We start from the raw sequence: 23,487 nt of genomic DNA, 5'->3' as shown, positions 1-23,487 counted from the left end.
ATTGGGAATTTACTGTGTATTGATATTGTTCTTTGTAGTACTAAGATAACAATATATTGTCCGTGCCCTGTGTTTGTTAGTGGAATTAAATGACTTAAGATGCAAGCGACTGATTTTTTTTTTTGCTATTATGAATTTAAATATTCACATTATGCTTTATACATGAGAACTAGATTTTAGCTTAGAAGGTTATTTTCTTGGAGATAATAGATAACCAAAACTTTGTAATTAAGGATGACCTATTGCTTCGGATTTACAATGTTTTCTAAAAATACCCATTTTACGATATTTATGTAAACTTATAATTTTTATGTGCACTAACAGTAAATCAGTAGAATATATTCTTGAGGTGGAAGTCTTATATATGTGACAATTTTTTAAAAGGATTTTATAGCAGACAAGTAGTAGGTGATTGTTTAATAAGCTGTGATGAAAATACTAAGTAAATAAGCATGTTGGTTTTCTTGAAATGTAAAATTAAAAGACATACCACTGTTCTCCTCTAGGTGGCATGGTCTAGACTGTCACTGAAACAACTGATATTTTTTTTTCCCCACTATAAACTAGTGGCCAGTTTTTAAACAATTGGTATAATTGTGGTGTTGATCAATTGTTACAATTGGTCAGATAACCATATTGATGTTAGGACAGTCTCTTCTTTAATGATCTTAATTGACTTTAAAAATTATAAAACAAATACCTTAAAGAAACAAATATTAAACCCAAATCATTTTTCTATGATGCTGGAGTCATTTGGGGTCACAGTGACACTCCCATTTTTTAATTTATTCCTTTAGATTGTGTAAATATCATGCCATTTGCTAGAAACTATAACGATGCTTTTATACCCAAAAGAACATATAAAGATATAACTGAAATAATCTAAAGAGAAACCACAAATGTTAGGAATCTTGATCCCCCTAAATTTTCAGGTTAATAGGAAACAACCTTTTCAATTACAAGATTGACTTTCCAGGCATCTCTGATTTTGTGAAGGCCGTTACTGTTTATTAATGGAAAAAATCAGCATGTAAAAAGTCAGTATTATGTTATCCATCAGCACATAATACTTCTTGTGTTTTGTATTGGAACTAAAATAAAAAGGGGCAAAACGTCTTCTACTTGTGAGATTCCTTAGTCTCTTATTTGCTTTCCAAAATTTAAAAATTCATTTCTCAGGCTCCACACAGAATACGTGAAACAGCTGTTAATCTGGAATCATCATTTTATTTATCCTCTTCTTCCTTTCTGCATGGCAGATTGGCTTTTATGGGTCTCAAAGAATCTTGACCAAGCACCTGTTGGAGACTTCATTTTTGTGATGTGCAAGTTATATATCAGTGTTAAATTTGTACAAGTAAGCAATTTCAAAGTGTAGCTGTAGTAGAATTTTAGAATTTGCTGCAGGGGCAAAGCAGAAAGACTTGGAAATATGTAAAATATGGTATCACCATTGTATTAAAAAGGGTGAGAGTCTGACCAGTTTATTCTTACAGGTTCAGATTTTAAAGTGGCTTCATATTATAGTGATTACCTGGGACAGTCTTGTTTTACCCCTGTTGTCTTAATGTATTTATGAAAGGCATCCTCTTCGTGCCTACAAGTTCTTATGTTTGTATTATTGCTCTAGTTCTACGGACTTTGTTTCAAACTTTGTTTTATAAGACTTGAAATAATTATCAGCATGTGTGATCAAGAGTGTCAAATTTTACAAAACTGTCAATTTAGCTGTGCTTTTAAATTATTAACAAACTTTTGCTGTTTAGAAATACTTATTTACTAGTTTTTTTCTTCTATTATAAAAATTTTATTAAGGTTTTCTTTTCTGTCATCTGTTATTTTTTGCTTTGTTTTCATTTTTAATTTCAGACCAAAGAAGCAGAAAGGCAAAGTTGATTGATACATGGATTTGCTAGTGGAAATTGACACATTTTGGAATTGTGCATAATCTATGAAGCCCACTGAGATGATGACAAAAAAAAATTCATCTAAAGATCATACATCTTTAAAAAACATTTCTATTTTATATTAGTCATACTCAATTATGAAAATGCATCTTTTTTTTCTCTTTCATATACCTTCTCGTTTCCTTCCTTTTATTTTTACTTTTTTGAAATACTTCTCTCCCCGACCCTGCCCTCCACAACCTAGTTCTGGGTTCTTGCTTTTTAAGTGATCCATGAACTGTGAGGTGGTGGGTAAGTGAGGCAGAAGTAGAGATTATGAAAGGGCATGTGTCAAACACTGCCCTAATCTGAAAGAAATTCTGTTGCTGGCTTCCTTTGTCAGCATTAGCATTTATTAAGCATATGTCTATATTCGTATGCTATCTCCCAAATGTCCCCATATGTTTGATTGCTTTTTCTCAGTCACTAAATGCTGTTTTAGTGGATGGATTTTACCAGGGGCAGAAATTAAAGGCTGTATTAATTTCAGAATATCCTGGAGATGACATAGGCCAGACTGCTGACAATTCACCTCCTAATGTAAAACTTTCCTCTGGAATTCTCACAGACAACTGAAAATGCAGAGATATGAGTGACCGAAAAGCCACAAGTAGTAATCAATCAGTTAATCATAATCCTAGAGGGTGAGATGATGTTTCCACAGTGGATCATTGAAGTGTGATGCATTTATCTCTTTTAAAGTCTTGCAGCCTACTGGCATGCTCTGCTTTTCCCTCTCCCTGTCTCTTGAATGTATCATTTATCTTTTTACCACCTCTGATCTCTTTAAGCCCTTCTCTTTCCATTTAGCCCTCTGGCTATTGTTGCCTCCTATTTCTTTATCACCTCTCACTTAGATTAACCCATAGATAAAAAATAGAAGTGTACTGGATTACTTTTCCTGGGGAAATCACTAACCTTTCAATTTCGTTATTCTAAGGTAAAAATGACCCAGAATAATAATTTATTATTCTGTAGATAATAGTTATTATTCCATAAACTTGTTTGTAAAAAAATGTATGCAGGGCATGAAAAAAAAATGGACTGCAAACATTGATTTTGGATTTTGGAATCAGATAAAATTACGTAAGACTGTAAAAACGTTCAGTGTATTTTTCATATTAAATGATTATTTTGCATTTATCAAGCGTTACTATTTGATGAAAAAATGTGATTCATTATGGGGCTAGGGTTATGGCTCAGTGGTAGAGCGCTTGCCTCGCATGTGTGGGGCACCAAGCTCAATCCTCAGTACCACATAAATAAATTTAAGAAAAAAGGTATTATGTCCATCTACAACTAAAAAAAATTTTTTAAAATATGATTCATTATAGTAGTTTCCTATATTTGTCCTCTGCACCTCCTGGTTTTAATGCCAGAAACTTTTGAGGAAAGCTTTTAAAACTTAGAAATGAAGTTACCCTTTGATGAGAATTAGGACTTATTAGATCAGATGCTCTTGCATGGCCCATAGGGGTGAAACTGCAGGACAGGGATGAGTTTTGTTCAATCTCTTGTAGGAATTGCACATGACTGAAATGAGTAGACCCATTAATGAACAGAGAAGAGCAACTGGCTGAATAGCTGCACCCTGTCCTCTGTTCTAGAAACAAACAAAAAACCCATTTTAGGGCATTAATTAATAAGAGAACTTAATGTTGAATACTTAACCACACTTTGGTAGTCATTTAGTCTTCTATTTGCCAAGTGTGTTTTCTTGTCCTTTTACAGTAACTGGGTACAAAATACTTTAATGTACATATGATATATATGATAATTAAATAATGATCATGTGCCCAAAGAAACTGCAAGGAGGAACAACCATGAAGCAAATTCTTATTGAGTTATTTCCTGGCGTTTTCATTCTATTTATGTTTGCTAAAGAGTGGAGGCCAGATGTATTTTACTACAAATTCCCTGACAATTGAAGAAGGATAGGATAAGGTAATTGTAAGTAACCTTTAATAAGCACATACTAAGTCCCAGGTATTTTCATAAGTACTTTCTCTACCTTGTGTAGTTTAATCCTCACAGTAATGTTATATGGTGCATACTCTGTAAATACTCACATAGCTAACAGTATCCAAGTAATTGGTCAAAATTACAAAGCCAAAAAGGGACAGGAATTTGAACCCAAGAAATTTTGTCTCTGGAGCCTACCCTTTTGAACACTGTGCTCCTCTGCCTCCTTGAGGTAATCAAGACAGTGTATATAGTTTACTCTTTTAGAGTCCCTAGCACACAGAATCATAGAAAATTTAGTGAATGATTTGCTTTTTGAATACAGAGATGAAAAGGCCTTGAGTTATTTAATAGATGAAGGATTCCTTTATGATAACCAGGGAGAAAGCTCTTGCAGTCATGCCTGTTCCACCCTGAATAAACTGCTCACCTAAGAGATAGAAAGGGGGGTCTCTTCCTCTCTTACAAGGGGGACACTCTGCCCATTTCCCACACCAGAAGAATTTACCACTCCCTTTCTGTCTCACCCTCCTGGACTTTGGGGAAATTAAAGCAGCCTCTTATAAATAGGTCAGAGGTCTTAGGTCTAAGGGGCATTAAGTAAGCAATATGTGTTCAACAAACTAAGCATTATGAACCAAGTGTGGATGTTTATGTTGGGAAGGGGGTGGTTATCAGAAGAACTTATGGCTTATGTTGTTTTCCAGAAGTATAGATGGGCTTTTGCTGCTCTACCCACACTCTGATCACAGTCCATGAAAACACAGGTGCATCTGTGTAAATACCACAAAGGTAGTCTCTAAATACAGTGAGAGTGCTCACTGACTTGACAGGAAGCTGAACCCACATCCTCCACGGAATATGCTGACAGCTAACTCAGGAAGCCAACCATATTCCAAAGTGACATCGTACTCAGCAGCTCTTTTGTAGTTCCTGCTGTTTGTTCTATAATTGCTCCAGCCATAAGAATCTTCACTTTTTGTCTTCTGTATAGCTTGATTACTGCAGCTCTCAGACTGAAAGGAATGACTTCACTTAAAGTGAAGGAATGGCTTCACTATGAACCTCCATCTTCAAGGGAGTTAAGTTTTCTGCACAATTTTCAGAGTTTCTTAATGTAATAATGAGAATTATGATTCTCTAAAAGGGCAAGAGAGTATCCTATATCTCCCCAACTTTTTGACCATAGAATTCTTGTCTGTCAGAAAGTATTCTGGGATCGGGGTTTCTTAAAAGTACACAATGCATAAGGATGTAGTGGATTCTGATGCAAAATCCAGCTCTACCACTTTTTTTTTTTTATTAAATTTGTTTTTTGTTTGGTACTGGGGATTGAATCCAGGAGCAATTTGCCACTGAGCTACATCCCCAACCCTTTTATTGTTTATTTTGAGACAGGGCCTTGGTATGTTGCCAAGACTGGTCTTGAACTTGCTATCTTTCCTGCCTCAACCTCCTGAGTCTCTGGGATTACTGGTGTACATCACGTGCCTGACTTACTGTGATATCAAACAACATATTTAACTTCTCTGTGCCTCAGTCTCTTCATCTACAAAATGTGGATAATAATATCCTACATTACTATGTGTGATGTATGTTAGCTGTTATTGTTGTTATTCAGTCCTCTACTGATATAGACCCCATACACATCTAAAGTTTAAATCCCAAAAGCTTTAAATCACAAGGAATTTTCTGAAACGTTTGAACTAGGGAATATCTGGACTAGGGAGTAATCTAGAGGTCTTGAATTTGGGGGAAAACTCAACAGAGTTTCCAGTTTAAATCATCTGTCTAGTCAGTATGGCCACAGAGTCATGCTAAAATTAAAATGTTGACTTTGAGCAACTAAAGGTAAAATAAAAAGGGAAAATTGAACAGTGGCAAGAATTATGCTTGTATTCATTAATTTGGACAAGGTTGAAGTAGAAAATGTCAAGTTATGAGTAGTGTAAAACAGTAGACATCAAATGCTTAAAAATCCAGTTTCCTGGATATAAACCGTGGAAAGAATGAAGTTGGTTGATAATGTCTAGTCTAGGAAGAAGAAGAGAAAGCCATACAAGAAATGTTCTAGGCAGCAAATTAAGAAGATGATATCCATGCCTTCAAAACAGTGAAACAAACATAACATCCTTTAGGTTAAAAAAAAAAAAAAAAGATGGATCTCTGTTTTCCAACCATCTCACAATCAAACGGAGGATTAGGTTGTAAACAACAATCTAATAATTTTTTAAAAGGCTTCAGAATAACAGCCAGTTATGGAATCCATAAAATTAAGGATAGGTCAAGAATCAGACTGGAAGGCATGTTTTCAGGGCTAGCCTAGCCCTCAGTGCACTGTTGCTTCGTGTGTGTGTGTGTGTGTGTGTGTGTGTGTGTACACGGGTGCACAGAATACAGAAGAGAAAACTTAATTCCAGAGCCAGCTATTCAATCTAGGAGGCTGCGAATGAACCACACTAAGTAAAAACGGAATGCTTGATAGACGTCCTTCAATAGACACAGCCAAAATGCCTATGGACAGTAAATAACCGTAAATCACTGTTGAAGGCGCACGCTCCACTCTCTCCCTCTCTTCCCAACAACCGTCCTCATTTCCACACCCCCTCACAGTTCGGGAGAGCTCGTGGTCTAAGTAGCGAGAGGACTTCTGACTGTAATCCTAGCACGTCACTTTGTTGAAGGCAAACACGTGGTTCGGAGAGAACTTATAAATCTCTCCTCCCGGCAAGATCGTGATGTTATCTGCTGGCAGCAGAAGGTTCGCCCGGAGCGGAGCTCCAGAAGCTCCCGACCAGAGAGAGAGCGAGCCAGGGAGCAGAGCAAGGGCTCAAATGAAAGAAGCATGAGAGAGGGATGGAGAACATTAGTATAACGGTCTAGGGAGCCATTCCAGGATAAAGTGAGGTGCTGGCCGGCTGAAGAAAGGAGGAAAAAAGAAAGAAAGTGTATTTCAGGGCGGCAAGTGCCTATCTAACCTTAGACAGAAAGTCCAAGCGGGATAGAAGCCAGGAGCAGTTGGGGAAGGGTGGGAGTCCAAGGGAACCCCTACGCAACTCCCTTAGGAATAAAGCTCCGCAGCCAGCGCGTCCCTGGGGCTGCTGTTGCAGTCCGTAGCGGGTGAAAGCGACCGGGGCGGTTGATCGTCAGTTGCCGGGTTGGCCTTTGGAGCGAGAGGAGAAGGAGGAGCAGAAGGAGGGAGCTGGAGGCTGGACGCGTTTGCAGGCGGCGGCGGCGGCGGCAGCAGCAGCAGCAACGTGGAGTAACCGAGCGGGTCGGCGCGCGAGGGCCCGGGTGTAGGCCACAGCGCGCCGCTCCGGGAGCACTAATTTGCGGCCTCGGCAGCCTCTGCTGGCCCTGCGGCACCGGAGCGAGTCCCCAACGCGCGGTGCGAAGCGCATCTGCCTCCCCGCGGCGCTCCAGGCTCGCCCGCAGCGCGTGCACGCACACGCGCCCGCGCGGACACACACACACACACACACACACACACACACACACACACACACACACGTGCGCTCCTCTGCTCGGGAGCTGCTGCTGCTCTTGCTCTCAGCGCCGCAGTGGAAGGCACGGCCGAATCTCTCCTTCTTTAAATATATTAATTACAGCCCGGGTTTGCATCGGCGGCCCGCTCACAACGCTCCCGACGCCCCTCCCGTCAGTTCGCCAGCTGCCAGCCCCGGGACCTTTTCATCTCTTCCCTTTTGGCTGGAGGAGCCGAGTTCAGATCCGCCACTCGGCACCCGAGACTGACACACTGAACTCCATTTCCTCCTCTTAAATTTATTTCTGCTTAATAGCCACCCGACTCTTTTTTCCCCCTCATCTCGTCGCTCCAAGAAAACTTTTTCTTACTCCGTAAAGTCAGGGTTCCATTGCCCATCCCATATTAATATTTCCACTTTTGGAACAACTTGCATTTTCTTTTTTTAAAGGAATTCAGGCAAGATACATTTTTCTACTCAGCATTGACTCGATTGTTTGCAAAAGTTTCGTATTAAAAACAAACAAACAATTCTATCCAATCTATGCTTTGAGAATTATTGGCTTCTATTTTTTTTCTTCTTCTTCTTTTAACCTAAAAAACAAAACACTTTTTTTCCACTTTTTTTTTTTTTTACAAAAAAAAAAATGCACTACTGTCTGCTGAGCGCTTTTCTGATCCTGCATCTGGTCACGGTCGCGCTCAGCCTGTCTACCTGCAGCACACTCGATATGGACCAGTTCATGCGCAAGAGAATCGAGGCGATCCGCGGGCAGATCCTGAGCAAGCTGAAGCTCACCAGCCCTCCTGAAGACTACCCTGAGCCCGAAGAGGTCCCCCCGGAGGTGATTTCCATCTACAACAGCACTAGGGACTTGCTCCAGGAGAAAGCGAGCCGAAGGGCGGCCGCCTGCGAGCGCGAGAGAAGCGACGAGGAGTACTATGCCAAGGAGGTTTACAAAATAGACATGCCGTCCTTCTTCCCCTCCGAAAGTAAGTACTGTTTTTCGCTTCCCCAAGGCTTAACGCTGGCCCGGAGCTCTCAGAACCGCAGCAGCTCTGGGAATCGCCCTTCCCTCTCTGGGTCCGGGGTTGCTCTTTTCCGGTTCTGTCCTTCGTCCCATTCACCTCCCATCCAGTCGTGTGCTGGAGACCCTCAGGCTTTAAAACGTTCACTGTCTGCCGTGTTTTTTCTCCACCTCTCCCTTCCCCCAACGCCTCGGTCCTTTTTAAGGAGTTATTCTCCTTTGCTCTTCCCTGACATCCTCAACTCGGCCACCAGTTAGGAAGCAACCTTCTTCTGTCAAACTGTTGGCGTTCCCCGGAGCAGGAGTTAAACTCAGAGGATCTTAGTAGCTTGTTTTCTTTGCCCCATTGGCGTGGGGCGCGCCAAACTGGAGCACGAAGGGTTAAAAAAAGTGGCTCCAAACTAGCCTCTCCGGAAGGCGCCCCCTTTCCGAGCCGACCTATCAGCTGGTTCCCCGGAGCCACCTCTATTGTTTCTCACTCCCCTAAAAATGTCAGCATCGCCAAAACAAAACCCGATTTGGAGACTCCTTGAAAAACCCTTCAGTACTTGAGGTATCTATTGCAAGCGCTAGGTGTTTACATTCCCCCTAGGCAAACCCTTGTAATCACGTCCCCTTTTGACTTCACCTGGAGCGGTAGAAAGAACAACTTGGTTTCTGACGTTTTTAAAGAAGGTTTTACTTCACTTTGTTTTTTCAGAAGTCACCAAACGTGCCTTCTTAAAATCGCTGGGTAGCAGGTCATTTTTCTTAGGGGTCTATCGACCAGATCATTTTAAACCTTGAGCTCTGTACTCCTGCCCTTTCATAAGTTTTCTGCAGTGCCTTTGGTGCATTCCTAAATCTAAGAAAAGACAGCTAATTTTAAAATAATAATAATGTTTATTATTATTATTATTATTATTATTATTATGCTTCCCTGAAAGCAGTGTCCTCAAAACTGGCTGGCACACAGTAGCACTGAGAGTGAAATGATTTATTGTGGAGTTCTTTGGGGAGGAGAGTAGTATAGAATTATCTTTAATTTCTTTAAAGAAAGAGCAACAGCAGCAGCAGCAGCAGCCAGTGATACCTGAAAGGGTTAAATACCAGGAAGAACTAGAAGAAAAAAGTGAAATACACTTCAGCATTTGAGTATTCCAAATCCTAAGTCATAAACTTTTCATTGGTTGCCCATTTCTCTCCTCCCCTTTCCATGCCCTATATACTTGCTGGCTGCCTTTGGGAAGTCTCCGGGTCTTGCCTAAATAGATAATACAGCCATCTCGGTAATTTTATCACCGAAATTCTAATTGCTGGGTGGTGCTTTTCTTTTTTAATATTTATTTTTATTTTGACAAGTCTCAAGGATGTGACTTGCCATGTCTTGTATTAATGGCCTTGGAATGTCTGCCCATATGTCTAACCCCAGTCTTTCTGGACACCTTTCTTTTGCTGCAGTTGTCTTCTCTTGTTATTCAATGGCAGAAAGAGATACAGGGAATCCTGGCAAGCAGGATAATTTTATTATCGTAATTATGGCACTGTCCACAACATCAATGACAAAATACACTCCACCCTGGTTATTCCCCTTGGGAAGCAAAACTCTTTATCTGGGATGGAGCCAAGGAGATATTAGGAAAGAAAGTTCATTGTACTTAGTCCAAAACCATTGAGACTGAACAAAGAGTTGAGTCAGTTTGCTCTCTCTAGCACATGCACTGGTTCTACTGGTATTTGGGGAGACAAGCAAATGTTATGTAGGACCTGGATAACTCATCCTTCAGTGTGTACATGCAAAAGCTCAAATGAACTGCCATGTGTTACAACACTGAGAGGTCTGATCTCACCATTCTGTGGATGTGGAAAGAGCAAGTTATCCAAGAAGGCATTCATTCTGAGTTCTCTCAAGCATTCTTAAGTCTGAGAGATGAAGATGAGCTGAGACAGTCCAATCCAGGATCATGGTCATAAACAGATTGGAAAAATTCCTGGATTATTAGGAGGATTTCAGAATATGGCATCTAAGACCAGTGTGTGGGTTCTCCTTTCCATTCTGCCCTCAGCTTCCAGACAAATTAAAACCTCTGATGAGATCAGGATAAAAAATAGACTATCAGTGTTCAATAAACAAATACAGGCTGTAAGAAGCCTGTGGACTGTATGGAAGTTTAGGAGCAGAAAACCATATTAATAGCAGAGTTGATACTACTGTGCAAGAACTGTGGATCATTTTATAGAAAGTAGGTTAACTGATTTTCCAGCACTTTTCTAGTTATTCTGGAATACAGTGAACTCTTCCAAAAAAAAAAAAAAAGGAAGAAAAGAAAAAAATTACTCCACCATATTTTTTAAAAGCAAGTTAAAAGTACAGCGTTGGCTTTTATACCAACTTTCCTTCTTGAAGACTTTTCTGCCTAGCTTTTAACTCGCCCATCACTGAATTGCTGCAGGGAGGGTGTGCGCCTGTCATTTCTTGCAGTGGATCCGGTGAGGGTCACAAGTCTCAGAGATGAAGGCATGGGAAAGATCGCTGGTTCATTTTTTTACCACCGACTTATTAGTGTTCAGGGAGTGACTTCAGCTCAAGTATTACAAATATGCTCTAATTATACTCAATGAGCTATATATCACTACAGATTGCTGATAGCCCTTTGTGGGACATTTTATGAAGTTCAGACTAAATATTTTTAGCAATGTGGAGATTTAAAAGTAAAAATATAAGAGATATTGTATATGCCCTCAGGCATATTTTGTCTTAAATATTATCCTTGGCTAAGTGTACTGTATAAATACAGTAAATATGAATAGAACTGGTCAGGTGCCAAGCTCCTAGTATGAATTTTAGTCAAGAATGTATTTATGGGATATAAATAATACTGTGTCAACATTTAAAGAAGGGGTCTGATTAGTTTTGAATTTATTCATATTGATCTTTTCACATGCTGTTAGTTTAAGACTCAAAGTGGAGTTAGGCTAAGGTTTACCGATGGTTTGCCCAGTGGGAATTAAGTGAACTTTGAATAGTTTGACAATCCATTTGAAGTCAATTCAAAAGACACTGCACAAGGTTTTAGAAATTTAGAGAGTGACTGTTGAATCAAAGTAGCATCTGTAGAGGCTTGGACATTCAGAAAGAAGAAAAGAAGAGACAAGTTTTTAGTTTCTTTCTCTCCTATTTTCATTGTAACAAATCAGGTAATGTTCCGACTATGGAAACCCTCACCTTCCCACCCCCATCATCTCTGCAGGGTCAGTTGGCAATGTCTGAAGACATTTTTTGGTTGTCATGACTAGGTGTGGAGTAGTACTCCTGGTATTCATTGGATAGAAGCCAAGGATGTTTCTAACCTTCCTATAAAGCACAGGACTGCTCCCCCTTCCTCTATATATCAAGAATTATCTGGCCCCAAATATCAGTATTGCCCATGGTTAGGAGCTCTGGAACCCCTGGTATTTATCTTGGCCTACCGAATTCTGTTAGTAGTACCATTTTAGAAGTAATAACAAAAGTAAAAGATCTTTGTGACCAAATAATATTAAAATGAAAGCATTGAATATAACAATCAGAAAGTTATCTAATTAAATAGAATATTAATTAGACCATTTTGTATGGTGTATACTTGAATATTGTGATCTTAACATCACCTACATTAGAGACATCAACATTTTCCTTTTATTTAGTTAAGAAATGGTGTTGACCCTTCCATGAGTAGCCTCACTCAGCAACAGTATGATGTTAGTCAGAACACATCAAAAAAAGAAGTGAGGAATTACCTTGGATTTTCCTTTCAAGTAAAATAAGCTGTTTTGTGTTAATGAAGAGTGGAATCGCCAACCTAGGGAACTGAAGAAAATAATCATTTTTGTTTATTCTATCATACTAATTTAGATAAACTAAAATATTCAGCTTAAAAAAATCACAATGAGGTTACCTTTGTAATTGTTTCACACAAATGCTAAACATTTAATACTAAGCAATCTGTTTTTCTATTTTCCTGTAATTTTCCTAGTGAAATTTTGGAATATAAAATGACTACCAGTGACACTGGTTTTGGGGAATGTGACTTAGTCTTCTCTTCATGAATATGTCTCTCTCTATACAAATGGCTGGTCTGTTGGCCAACTGCCCAATGAAGGAAAATGTTAGCAATTGCTGGAATACAGTAGCATATTTGGTTTATGTAGTATTTTTGTTTTATTTTTTTAAAGGCTTTCTCATTGTGTGTGTGTGTGTGTGTGTGTGTGAGAGAGAGAGAGAGAGAGAGAGAGAGAGAGAGAGAGAGAGATATGAGATCAAAGAACAGACATGAACTCTTTGACTTCCAGAAAGATTTATTTATGTGCAACAGACCAAACTTTAATTCCTTCTCTTTTATTGCATCATTGCTTGTACTAACTCTGGTACCTAATTGTGGTTACATTTAAGTTAGGCCACATTCTCATCTTTCAGGATTTCCTCTTTTTTACTTTTCAGACTAGAAAAAAAAAAAAGTCCTCAGTTTTTAACTGAAACAGTTAGATAGTCTTTGTTGCCAACGTAGGACAGCCAGCCTTATGCTTCTCCTGAGGAGACCCTGCTGGATAGAGGCTGGTCTTCAGAGAAGCTTGAGGGGTGTCCCAGGACCACTTGACCTCTTAGAAGGAACCCTGGAGTCCTCTCTGTCTCCACAGCGACCCCTGTGGACTACCCAAGGAGCTGCACTTTTTGAATTACAGTTTCTCCCTGGTGAAAAGACGATGATGTAACCTAGTCACAGCATCTTCCATATAAAGATATGAAAGAATGACAGATCATTTTTCCTAGAGGAAACGGGAATGTGAGAAAAAGGCTAATGACTCACTGTTGAACCCACATCAAATCTGGGTTAGAACTGAGGAGTTCATTGACTCCCAGGCCTTTGCCCAGAGATTACAACACACTTCAGGCTGCAATTTTAGAAGGTTCCGGAAGATAGACTGGAGGAGCCTACCTCTGGGAGAGGTGTGCAGGTCACCACTTGGGTTCGACTCCGGCCTGACTTCTACCCCACTGCCACCCCTACCCTTCTTTGGAGGTTCAGGAGTAAGGTGAACTGCAACCAGGAGAATGTGCTGAAGATAGCCCTTGCTGCTCTCTTGATGGAGAATTTCCGGTCCTGAGGGGATCCTGCAGAGATCACTTGGATCTGCCAGATGTGCTTTCCCTGCTTCGGCAGCCCTTCTGCTTTAGGGTGTATTCCATTTTGCAGATTCTGAACAGCTTGATGAAACATGGCCCTGGCTGAGATAAACAAATATTTCCATTGTCATTTTGAAAGCACATGGTGTGCTTTTGGTTTTTCGAGTGTCCTTTAAACAAAAATGTTTTTTAACCTAGGAATTCAATGTTATCCAAGTATTTTACCTTAAGTTTGATAATACATTAGGGATTCTTTGATGGGCTTGTTTAGACTGAAAGGCTTGCTTCTGTCATTTGTTTACATGAAATCTGCATCAGGCTCCAATCACTAGCTACTTCTGTTCCTCATTCGTTTTGTTTCTTTTCTGATGTCTGATCTCCAGAAATGGATGTTTGACTGCACTTCTCCAGCACCTTGCTGCCTGGATTGGCTGGGTGGCCTTAACTCAACACAGGGCTCTTCCTCCCAACCTGTGATTTGTCTTCTTGCCCTTTGCTATGATGTGCATGGAAGTCTACTGCTTATACATCATGTCCCTGTTCCACACTCAGCTGAGTCTCTGGGAGACAGAAGCCACTTCACTTTAGTGGGCCATAGTTTCTTCACTGGGTCATCTGCTTCCTGGAGGTGCAGAGGATTGAGATGATGTTTACGAGGAAGCACCTGGTACAGCTGCGTTGGACATGTAGCAGGGCTGTGCAAGGCAGCTCTTATTCACTGAATGGCAAACACCATTGACTTTAAGATGCACTGTTATTTTATGTACCACTGAGAAAGAAGTATCACTCCAGTTAATGCTAAAATGGCATTGATGATAAAAGAAAATCTGGACTTTAGAGATATTAAAATGTGATTTAAAAAAAAATGGCACCTGGGAACCACTTCCACTTCAGACTTCCATTCCCTTTTTTCTTTGTAAGTTCCAATCAGTGAATCTAGTTTCCTTGTTCACTCTAGTTTCCTGGTCCTTTAGGTGACCTTTGCCATTTATGGTCAGGGCACATAGAATGGCAGGGCTGGTAATCTACTATATGAGAAGGCCTTGAGAGTTTAGGCTTCTTCGGTTCTGCTTTCTTAGATGACATCCAAGACCTTTCAAGGTCTGGCCCCACCTTTGCTCAGCCCCTTCTCTTACTAAAGTCTGACATGAAAACTACATTCCCACTATATCATCTTCTTTGGTTACACAAATGGGCCATTTATTTTTATGCTCCTGAGCCATTGTTGGTGCTATTTCTTCCACTGGGAGTATTTCTTCTTCTTTTTTTGCTTCACTGGGAATTGAACTCAGGGATGCTCTACCACTGATGACATCCCAGCCCGTATGTATGTATGTATGTATGTATGTATGTATGTATTTAAAGTCAGGGTCTCACAAAGTTGCCCAGGCTGACCTTGAACTTGGGATCCTCCTACCTTGACTTCTCAAGTAACTGGGATTATAGGTGAGTGCCACTGTGCCCAGGTGAGATCTGTCTTTTATCACTTATTATAAAAGCCCTTCTAGCTTTAGTAAGATGCCACCTCCTTAAGAGGCCTTCTTTGGTTTCGTAGTCTTGCTGAATTGGCTCTCATTCTGCACCATCACTATCTTAAGTTTTATCTCTATCTCTGCCTCTTTTGTTCTTCGTAATTTCTCACTGTGCTCTGGGCTGTCTTCTTTATTGGTTTGTAAATGTTCTCGGAATAGGAACTGAGCGTCTAACTTCTCTGCACTCTTACAGAACCTCGCATAGTGTCTTTGTTTAATAAATATTTAACAGATGAATGAGCACTAAGATTGAACCACAGAGGATCTGAGTTCAAAGGGTCTGGACCAGGTGACACGGAACTGAAATCTGCTCACCTTCAATTTCAGGGAAGATATACTTAATGGGTATCACGGGCCAAGAGGCAGCCTAGGGCTTCTCGTGACCTTACATTTCCTGTTGCCCGTTTTTCAGACCATAATGAAAATGACAGTGATGATAATGGTGAAAGCTAACCTTTATTGATACGTACTCTGCAGAGATTTAAATACTATATGTGTATGTTCTACTTTCTTCATCTTCACAAGCATCCGTTTGAGGTTAGCACTTATTTTTTCCCTTTAATATCTGAGGACAAGGATATTTCTATTTCTAGCAGTGATGTGTTATAGAAGTAAGGCTTTCAGTCACCACAGATAGAAGAAACCATAATTCAGAATAGAAGCCCTAATACAGAACCCAGAAAATGGAGAACATGACTTTTCTTGTCCTCTTGAAAAATAATGCAGTGCATCTGGGAGAGCATGGTGACTCTCCTAGCAAGAATTGAATTTACATGAGTTTGGCTCTATTTTCCCTACCTCTAACATATTCAGCTTTTATCTCTGTATTTGATTGATCCCCAAATTGGAGATTTATCAAGTCCTTGGTTTTGATCTTTCCCTATAGCTTTGTTTTCCCCCATAAATTTTTGACAGATTTGATTGATAGGACATTCCTCTAGTCTCTTTCAGAGAATTGTGTTTGGGAAAGCAGGATGGTGCCACACATGAGCATGGGCTTTGAAGCTGGACAGATCCAATAAGTAAAGAAGGAAGAAGAACAAACAAGGGAATTGCACCAAAGCAATCTCAGAGGTTAAAAGGGAAACATCAAAGCCAAGAAGTCCTACTCTAGGATGGGTGTGGTGGTGCACACCTGTGATCTTAGCTACTCAGGAGGCTGAGGCAGAACGATCAGAGATTGGAGGTCAGCCTGGACAATTTAGTGAGACCCTGTCTCAAATAAAAGTTTTAAAAAGGCTGGAGATATAGTTCCATGTTAGAGTGCCTGCTTAGCATGTGCATGGCCCTGGATTCAATCTTCAGTACAAAAAAAAAATGTCCTACCATGGTCACAATGGTTAAAAAGTGGTCCTGTTTTGGTTACAGATTGGCTCTCTCCTTGAGAGTTATCAGAACTGTCTCATTGACATTCAAGTTGCTTCCTGCAGAGTTCAGATCTGGGCTCTGCCTTTGTTGGCCTAGTAGCTGGGGTTGGAGCCCCTTCACTTGACCTGGCTCAGTTTCTTCACTGGGTGAAGATGGCCGTTATAAAGTCTTGGTGAGGAGGTGTGTGAGGAAGCACCTAATGCAGCTGCTCCTGGCCCTTCCAGTCCCACCCCTCCTCACAGGTTCCTTTTCTTCCTTCTTCCTTTGGCGAGAGTCTCTGTGGAGGAAGAAGCCAGGACATTTGGAGCCAAGACTGAGCCTGGTTTGGCAGCTGTGGCTAGACTTGGATAGACCTCATTTCACCTTCATTACCTAGCATTAGCCACAGCAGTTTCTGAGCTGTCAGGTGAAAAGGGCCTTAGCAATGGAGTGACATTAGGAGAAGAGGTCTCAAAGAGGAAGCTGCATGAAGGAAAGTGGAAGGACTGTTCAGGAGAAATGAAAACCTGGGTGCTGGTATCAGAGAGCAAAGCCACCCTAAAACCTTAAGAGTGTTGTTGGCAGGGCAAGGTATTCACTGAGAACTGAGTTAGCTTCTGGCTTTGCTGGGGCTACCCAGGAACACCACTTCACTGATGTGAGAAAGCATTGCTGTCTGACAGGAATTGAATTGCTTAGATTTTGTGTCTCTTACAAGAAGGGAAAGCCTTATGGTGCTGAGAAAGAGATCCTCTGTGGACTGGGACCATCCCTTCCTCCGTTCTCTCAAAAATGAGCACTTGGATTTGTTATGCCTGATAAGTAAGAAATGTTTGGCTTAGATGTTCTTTTAATCACAGCGACTGAGAAACAGAAGGCAAATGGAAAATGCTTTTTGGATGTTGTGAAGCCCAAACTTTCTGAAAATAGTTTGAACACATTTCCAAGCCTCCACAGGCAGCTGTTTTCTTTCACACTAGCATGTTCCACACATCTCTGTTCCCTGGGAGAGGGTCCTTGTTGCCTCAGGACTTCCTAGGTCCTTGTGTGTTGGTAATGGGGGAGCAAGTTGTTCCCAAAGAAGTGACACTGTGTTCTTGAAAGAAAAATCATGGAGCAGCTATTTGAGAAAAGGAGTTGCTTTTTTGGAGTTGTTGTTTGTTTCAGGAAATACTACAGCAGCTTTCTGGTTTCATGAAAGCAAATGAAAGATGCTGGGACTTCAACCTTGGCTTTGGTCACCTGGCTTTCCCTGTTACCACCCTGACGAATACCACATCTGTCTTGACAAATTAGTTCACAGATAATCACTCATTCCTGACTTTAGGCTATTCTAGCCATCTTTGTTACCTCATCTTGTGAACAAGAATGCAGAGTTTGGTTGTGAGAAGGACACTGAAATGACCACAGGGTCCACTGACCTTTGCAAAAATTTATCTGAAAAAAAAAAAAAGATCATTGTAATTTTGTAGTGTATTTTATGAGTACTGAAATATTTCCTGTTGCCAGAATATAAATGTGAATATTCTGGAAAGTATAATTTAATTTTTAAATTTCGGATTCGTTTCAGTATTGGTTATTTCAATCCTTCTTAGAACAAGTGTATCAGAAATGATTCTGTCCACACCATTGTAGCTGTAACTTGGCATTCCTTCCATTGGGGGGATTCTTTCTCATACGGTCATTAGTTTCTTTCTGTTGACTTAGTCACATTTTCACTTCTGCTTTGACATCTTCATGGCAATGTCACTGGAGTCATTTTTACTTGTTTTATAATGAACTCTTATAATTAAGCTGCTGGCTCATAAAGCCCATAAGAAAGAAAGGTCAATGACTTATTCTGATTTTACATTATTATTATTATTATTATTATTATTATTATTGTTGTTGTTATTATTATTCCAGAGGCATTTCACCACTGAGCCACATCCCAGCCCTTTCTTTTATTTTTTATTTTGAGACTTGGTCTTGCTAAGTTGCTTAGGACCTAGCTAAGTTGCTAAGGCTGGCATTAAACTTGTGATCCTCCTGCCGCAGCCTCCTGAGCCACTGGGATTACAGGCATGCCCACTGCATCCAGCTTGATTCTACTTTAGGAGGAGGAAAAAACAATCATAGACAGAGAACATTTCATTTCTTTGCAGAGGATGGATGATTTAATGAAGGAACTGTCTCCTTGGATGTCTCTCTTTCAGGACTTTTTGGGCAAATCTTTCCATATCCAGGTGAATCATCCCTTGGTACTTTTGGCTCTGAAATTTGGGAAGGATGAAGAAAGGGGTGCTTCTGAGCTCCCAACTTCTACCTGCAAGTGGCAAGGCAGAACCAGAGCTGAATTATAGCCATCCTTTTAGGTTGCCTGTCCATCAAACTCCATCACCATAGGTTGCTGGCACTGTCTACACCCTGTTTTATATCTGAGACATCTTGAGGCATTTTTTAAAAAAATGTTACCTATTTGAAAAGTAATTTTGTCACTCATTTGGTCCTCTTTAGTATTAAACCTTCAGTTGTTAAATGTGTGGGCCATAGCCATGAACTAAGGTCTGACTTACCACTGTTTTACCAACTAGACTTGAGTTTCTTTCTCCATGGAATGAGGTGACTGGTGCTCATTTGTCTTGGAGAGAGGTACGTTTCAGAATTCCACTGTCAGAAAATATCACCATCAATAATGAAACTATGCATGTAGAGTCATGTCAAATGTCATTAATTCTTATTCTAAAATAGGGTCTCAAACCAAGTTGACCCCAAATCATTGTATATTTGGAACAGTTTTCCCTTTCTCAGTAATACTTGCTGGAAATTCTCTAAAAAGAGTTTAGTGTCAGGAGGAAAGATAGCATCCATGTTTAGAATTGTTAAAATTACAAGAGATGCATTGTGTTATTGGAGGGGTTGGGAGGACTAGAGCAGGAGCTAATTTGACATAAAGTTTATTGAAGCAATTTTAATGGAATTGAAGCATTTTAAGGAAATTTTTAATTCTGAGACAAGATCTCACTAAATTGCTGAGGCTGGCCTTGAACTTGTGATACTCCTGCCTCAGCCTCTTGAGTAGCTGGGATTACAGGAATGCACCACCACCACTGACTGCATTGAAGCATTTTTAATTCTGCTTAAGATATTACAGCAAGAATGGCTTTATTTCTAGCTAATAGACATTTTCACATTATATAAAACTGTTGCTTACTCAGAACATATATAAACCTTATGAGGAGATACTTTTTCCTTGACCCACCTAGATGGATTGCTTTGAGGTCAAATGATGTTTTATAAATGGCCTTTCTAACCTATAAGTCACAAAGACCTGGACGAATGGTTCTCAAATTTACCATGCGAAAAATCAAGCATGGTGTTTATTAGTAAATGTAAACTCCTAAGCCTTTGTCTCCCACCCCATCTCCAAATTATTATTCAGTGGTTTGAAGTTAAGCTTCAGCAACCTGCATCTTGACAAGCAGGCCAGGTGATTCTCTCTCAAATGATTCAGAAACACACTCTGGAAACATTGTTGCTTTATTTCTGAGCTGTGTTGTCACAGGCAAAACTGAACCCCAACACTTACAATTCATATCAGAATCATTTAGTTATTTTGTAAATCACCTATACCAAATTTTAATTCTGGGACTCCTATTTTATAACTTGTATAACCCATAGTTGCCCATTTATTAATTATGAGTGCCCAGAGTCTTCTAAAAAGCACTGTCTCTAAGACTATAAATGTCTCAGATTTTACAAACCATTTCGCATATATCTAGAGCTTCACTGATCTTAAAAAAAAAAAATCCATACCCCAATACTGCTTCAGTCATGTAGATGACTGAAAATTGATAACTTAAAAACTAAGGACTGCTTTCTGAGGCCTGAGTAGTCACTATTCGCATCTTTATGTCTTCATCCAATTCATGATCTTTTAAAAAAATTTTTTTTTAGTTGTGGATGGACATCGTATCTTTATTTTATTTATTTATTTATTTATTTTCTAAAGATAGAGTGAGAGGAGGGAGAGAGAGAGAGAGAGAGAGAGAGAGAGAGAGAGAGAGAGAATATTTTTTTTTAATATTTATTTTTTAGTTCTCGGTGGACACAACATCTTTGTTGGTATGTGGTGCTGAGGATCGAACCTGGGCCGCACGCATGCCAGGTGAGCGCGCTACCGCTTGAGCCACATCCCCAGCCCAATATTTTATTTATTTTTATGCAATGCTGAGGCTTGAACCCAGTGCCTCACATGTAAGGCAAGCACTCTACCACTGAGCTACAACCCAGCCCCAATTCATGATCTTAATTGCTAAGGCTGTGCTTGAAAATAAAACAGAAAAAAAGAAAGGAAAGAAATAATTTTAAGACTGCAACTTCATAGCAGAATGAAAGTAAACCAAAGGGGCATATTAAGTCGGGCATGCTGGAAATTGTAAATGACAATAGTCACGTCACCTTGTTCCTACCTGTGACCTGGGTGACCTAGGGCAGTGTCAGGGATCTGAATCCCATGGATAGAACTGTCCCTCTTCTGTACCACGACATCCAGTGGCCTGAAGAAGGTGCTGTTTCCCAGGAAAAGGATTGAAATCCCCCCAAGAAATGCATAGGGCCATAGTTTGGAGAAAAAGTATTACTAGCCAAGCGACTCACTTTGCATCTTCTACCTTCCTTTGGTTATTTTCTTGTGGATTTTTATTTAGGATAACTTTCAGCATCTCTTTTTAAAGACCAACTTTGAATGAGAAATCTTTGATTGCTAATCTTGTGACAAACAGTTTATACCCAGTGTAGCTTCCTGTCTTTGCTGACTGATTATTTGAGGGAATATTCTCCCTATCAGGCTGTGGAGAAAGCTCTGAAAATAAACAGCATGGTTGCTTCTTGGTAGGAACATATGGGAACAGATGTCAGCTGGAAGCAGAATATGGTGGCATCAGGGTAGCAGAATGTGTTTCTAGCAGCCCAGATGCTAGGCCTTCATTTCCATGCCACACTGGCCACAGAGAACCCCCATCTCAATGAAAGAGTGTGTTGGCTAGACCGCATAATTCATGTATGTGTGAAAAAGTGTCACTGGGGTCTTTGTAGGAGGCTGAATGTTGGAGATGGTAAGTTGCAGAGTATGGGAAAGGCTGACACTATCCATGTTAAAATTGAGTGATAAAAGGCACAGATCTGGCAAAAAAAAAAAAAAAAAAAAAAAAAAAAAGAGGATTCCATGAAGCCTTTGTTTTTTTTATCCAAAGAAGGGTTCAATTCAGGGAAGGATTCAATTCAGGTCTGAATAGTGACAGTGTTACTTGCAGAAGTATGCCCTGCATATATAAAAGATGCATAGTTTGTATCTATGCAAGGAACCAGGACAGAATTATATCATGCCAGGCCTAGGAGGGCTCAGTTACATAGCTAATATGATTGCATTCCTTAATCACTTTTATTTGCCAGTCTTTTTTTTAAATATAACATCTCATTCCCATCTTATAAAAACTCTCGAAGATAGCAGTATGTCTGCCTCAACTTGTAGGCACTGAAGTTCAGGTAAACTCCAGGGCTTGTCCAAAGATTCATGGGAAATCAATGATAGAATGGGGATTTTTAGCCCATATCTTCTCATCCAAAGCTCCTACTATAGGCAGGAAAGCCTTTGAATATTCAAGAATGTTTTTTTTCTTCAATTTGAGACATTTTTTTTTTTTGTGTGTGTGTAGTTTTGTCTCTAAGAATCAGGTGGGAAATATCCAAATTGCTTTTATTTTAAGGAAAGTGAAGCTCAGAATTTCTGGATGTCATACTCTGAGGGGAGAAATGTTTAATCCATTTCAAAGAGCTCCAGTTTTCAAAACTGTAGCTAAGCAGCTACAACCAATATGCCCTTATACTTTTGACTCATTTCAAGTCAGAGTTTTCATATGCCAGTTAAAAATAATGACAGGTGGTTTTAAGAACTCTAAAAATCTAGGCCAGCCAAAGAAACACCAAGTATTATTCTTAATGAGTAGGCTGTTTTTTGTCAAAGAGAGTCAAGACCTTTCTTATTCATCTTTAGTATAACTCAAGGTATTTATTTTACTATTTTAGTTTATAAATTGTACATTGTCATTTCAATGTTAGAGTGTGTTAAAGGGAAAACAGAATCCAGGAGTCTGATAGCTGGTTAAGGGAGGCCAGGAGATCTGGGAGACCAGAATCCAGAATCCTCTATAGATCTTTGTGTGTGATCTCCTGACCCTGGGTTGCAGGGACCTTGTATATCTGGGTGGGGGCAATAAGAACATTCAGTGAGTCCCTCTTCTACTTTGAGTCTTTGTATAGTTCTGTGTCGGGCCTCTCTTCAGTAAAATAGCTAATGACTGTGCTTTTTAAAACTCCTAGCTGTCTGCCCAGTTGTTACAACACCCTCTGGCTCAGTGGGCAGCTTGTGCGCCAGACAGTCCCAGGTGCTCTGTGGGTACCTTGGTGAGTACACTCGTCTGCTTTATTCCTCGTTTGACGTGGTGATATCAAGTCCGTCTTTGGTTTCTGTCTTCTGTGGGGTGTACATTAGAGGCTAAATAGGATTCTGAAATGCAGCCTTGTAGCTGAGTTTATCACAAAGGTGCCTGACATTTTCTAGTCAGAGTTTACATGAGAAGAGCTGATGAACAGCTTGGAAGATGTGCCATGATTTGACTGTAGCTTGTGAAAGTATTACTTGGGGGTAATGAAATATGTGTTCCAAGGGACACAGAGGGATTGGAAATATTGATCTCCTGATCCCCAGGGAGGCTTCTCTGGAGAGTTGAACAGTATAGCCTGAATGTCAAAGGAAGGTTGTTTTTTCATATCTTGCTTATGTGTGTGTTGCTATTCCCGACACATATTAGTTGCTTAATTACTGTTTTTGTTCTGAACTAAAGGGGGAAAAGGAGATTTTTCTCTCCTTTGAGGTTTTTGCAGGAGGCCTAAGGGAGAGTTATGCTGATGCCATTATTTGTGACTTTCATATTGACATGTCTGAGTTGCATGAGAAAATGGACTGACAGGGGTCAATCCTCAGCTAATTGGACTTGAGCTTGCTGCT

At 40.1% G+C, this 23,487-nt stretch overlaps 1 protein-coding gene across 3 annotated transcripts in view; it reads left to right on the top strand.

The window, feature by feature from the left end:
• Positions 1–6,643: 6,643 nt before the first annotated feature.
• TGFB2 (transforming growth factor beta 2) overlaps positions 6,644–23,487 on the top strand; it is an 86,202-nt gene continuing 69,358 nt past the window's right edge. For 2 of the 3 annotated variants that reach the window (XM_081297703.1, XM_081297701.1), the window contains exons 1-2: positions 6,644–8,385; positions 22,800–22,883. In XM_081297703.1, the coding sequence (XP_081153829.1) occupies positions 8,040–8,385; positions 22,800–22,883 (430 nt within the window). In that variant the 5' untranslated portion in view covers positions 6,644–8,039. The remainder of the gene's footprint in view (positions 8,386–22,799; positions 22,884–23,487) is intronic. The other variant, XM_081297702.1, reaches the window with a different exon arrangement.

The sequence above is a fragment of the Spermophilus citellus genome (assembly GCF_964194105.1).
Source record: "Spermophilus citellus genome assembly, chromosome: 6".
NCBI lineage: Eukaryota > Metazoa > Chordata > Mammalia > Rodentia > Sciuridae > Spermophilus > Spermophilus citellus.
This window is presented reverse-complemented; position numbering and strand designations above follow the sequence as displayed.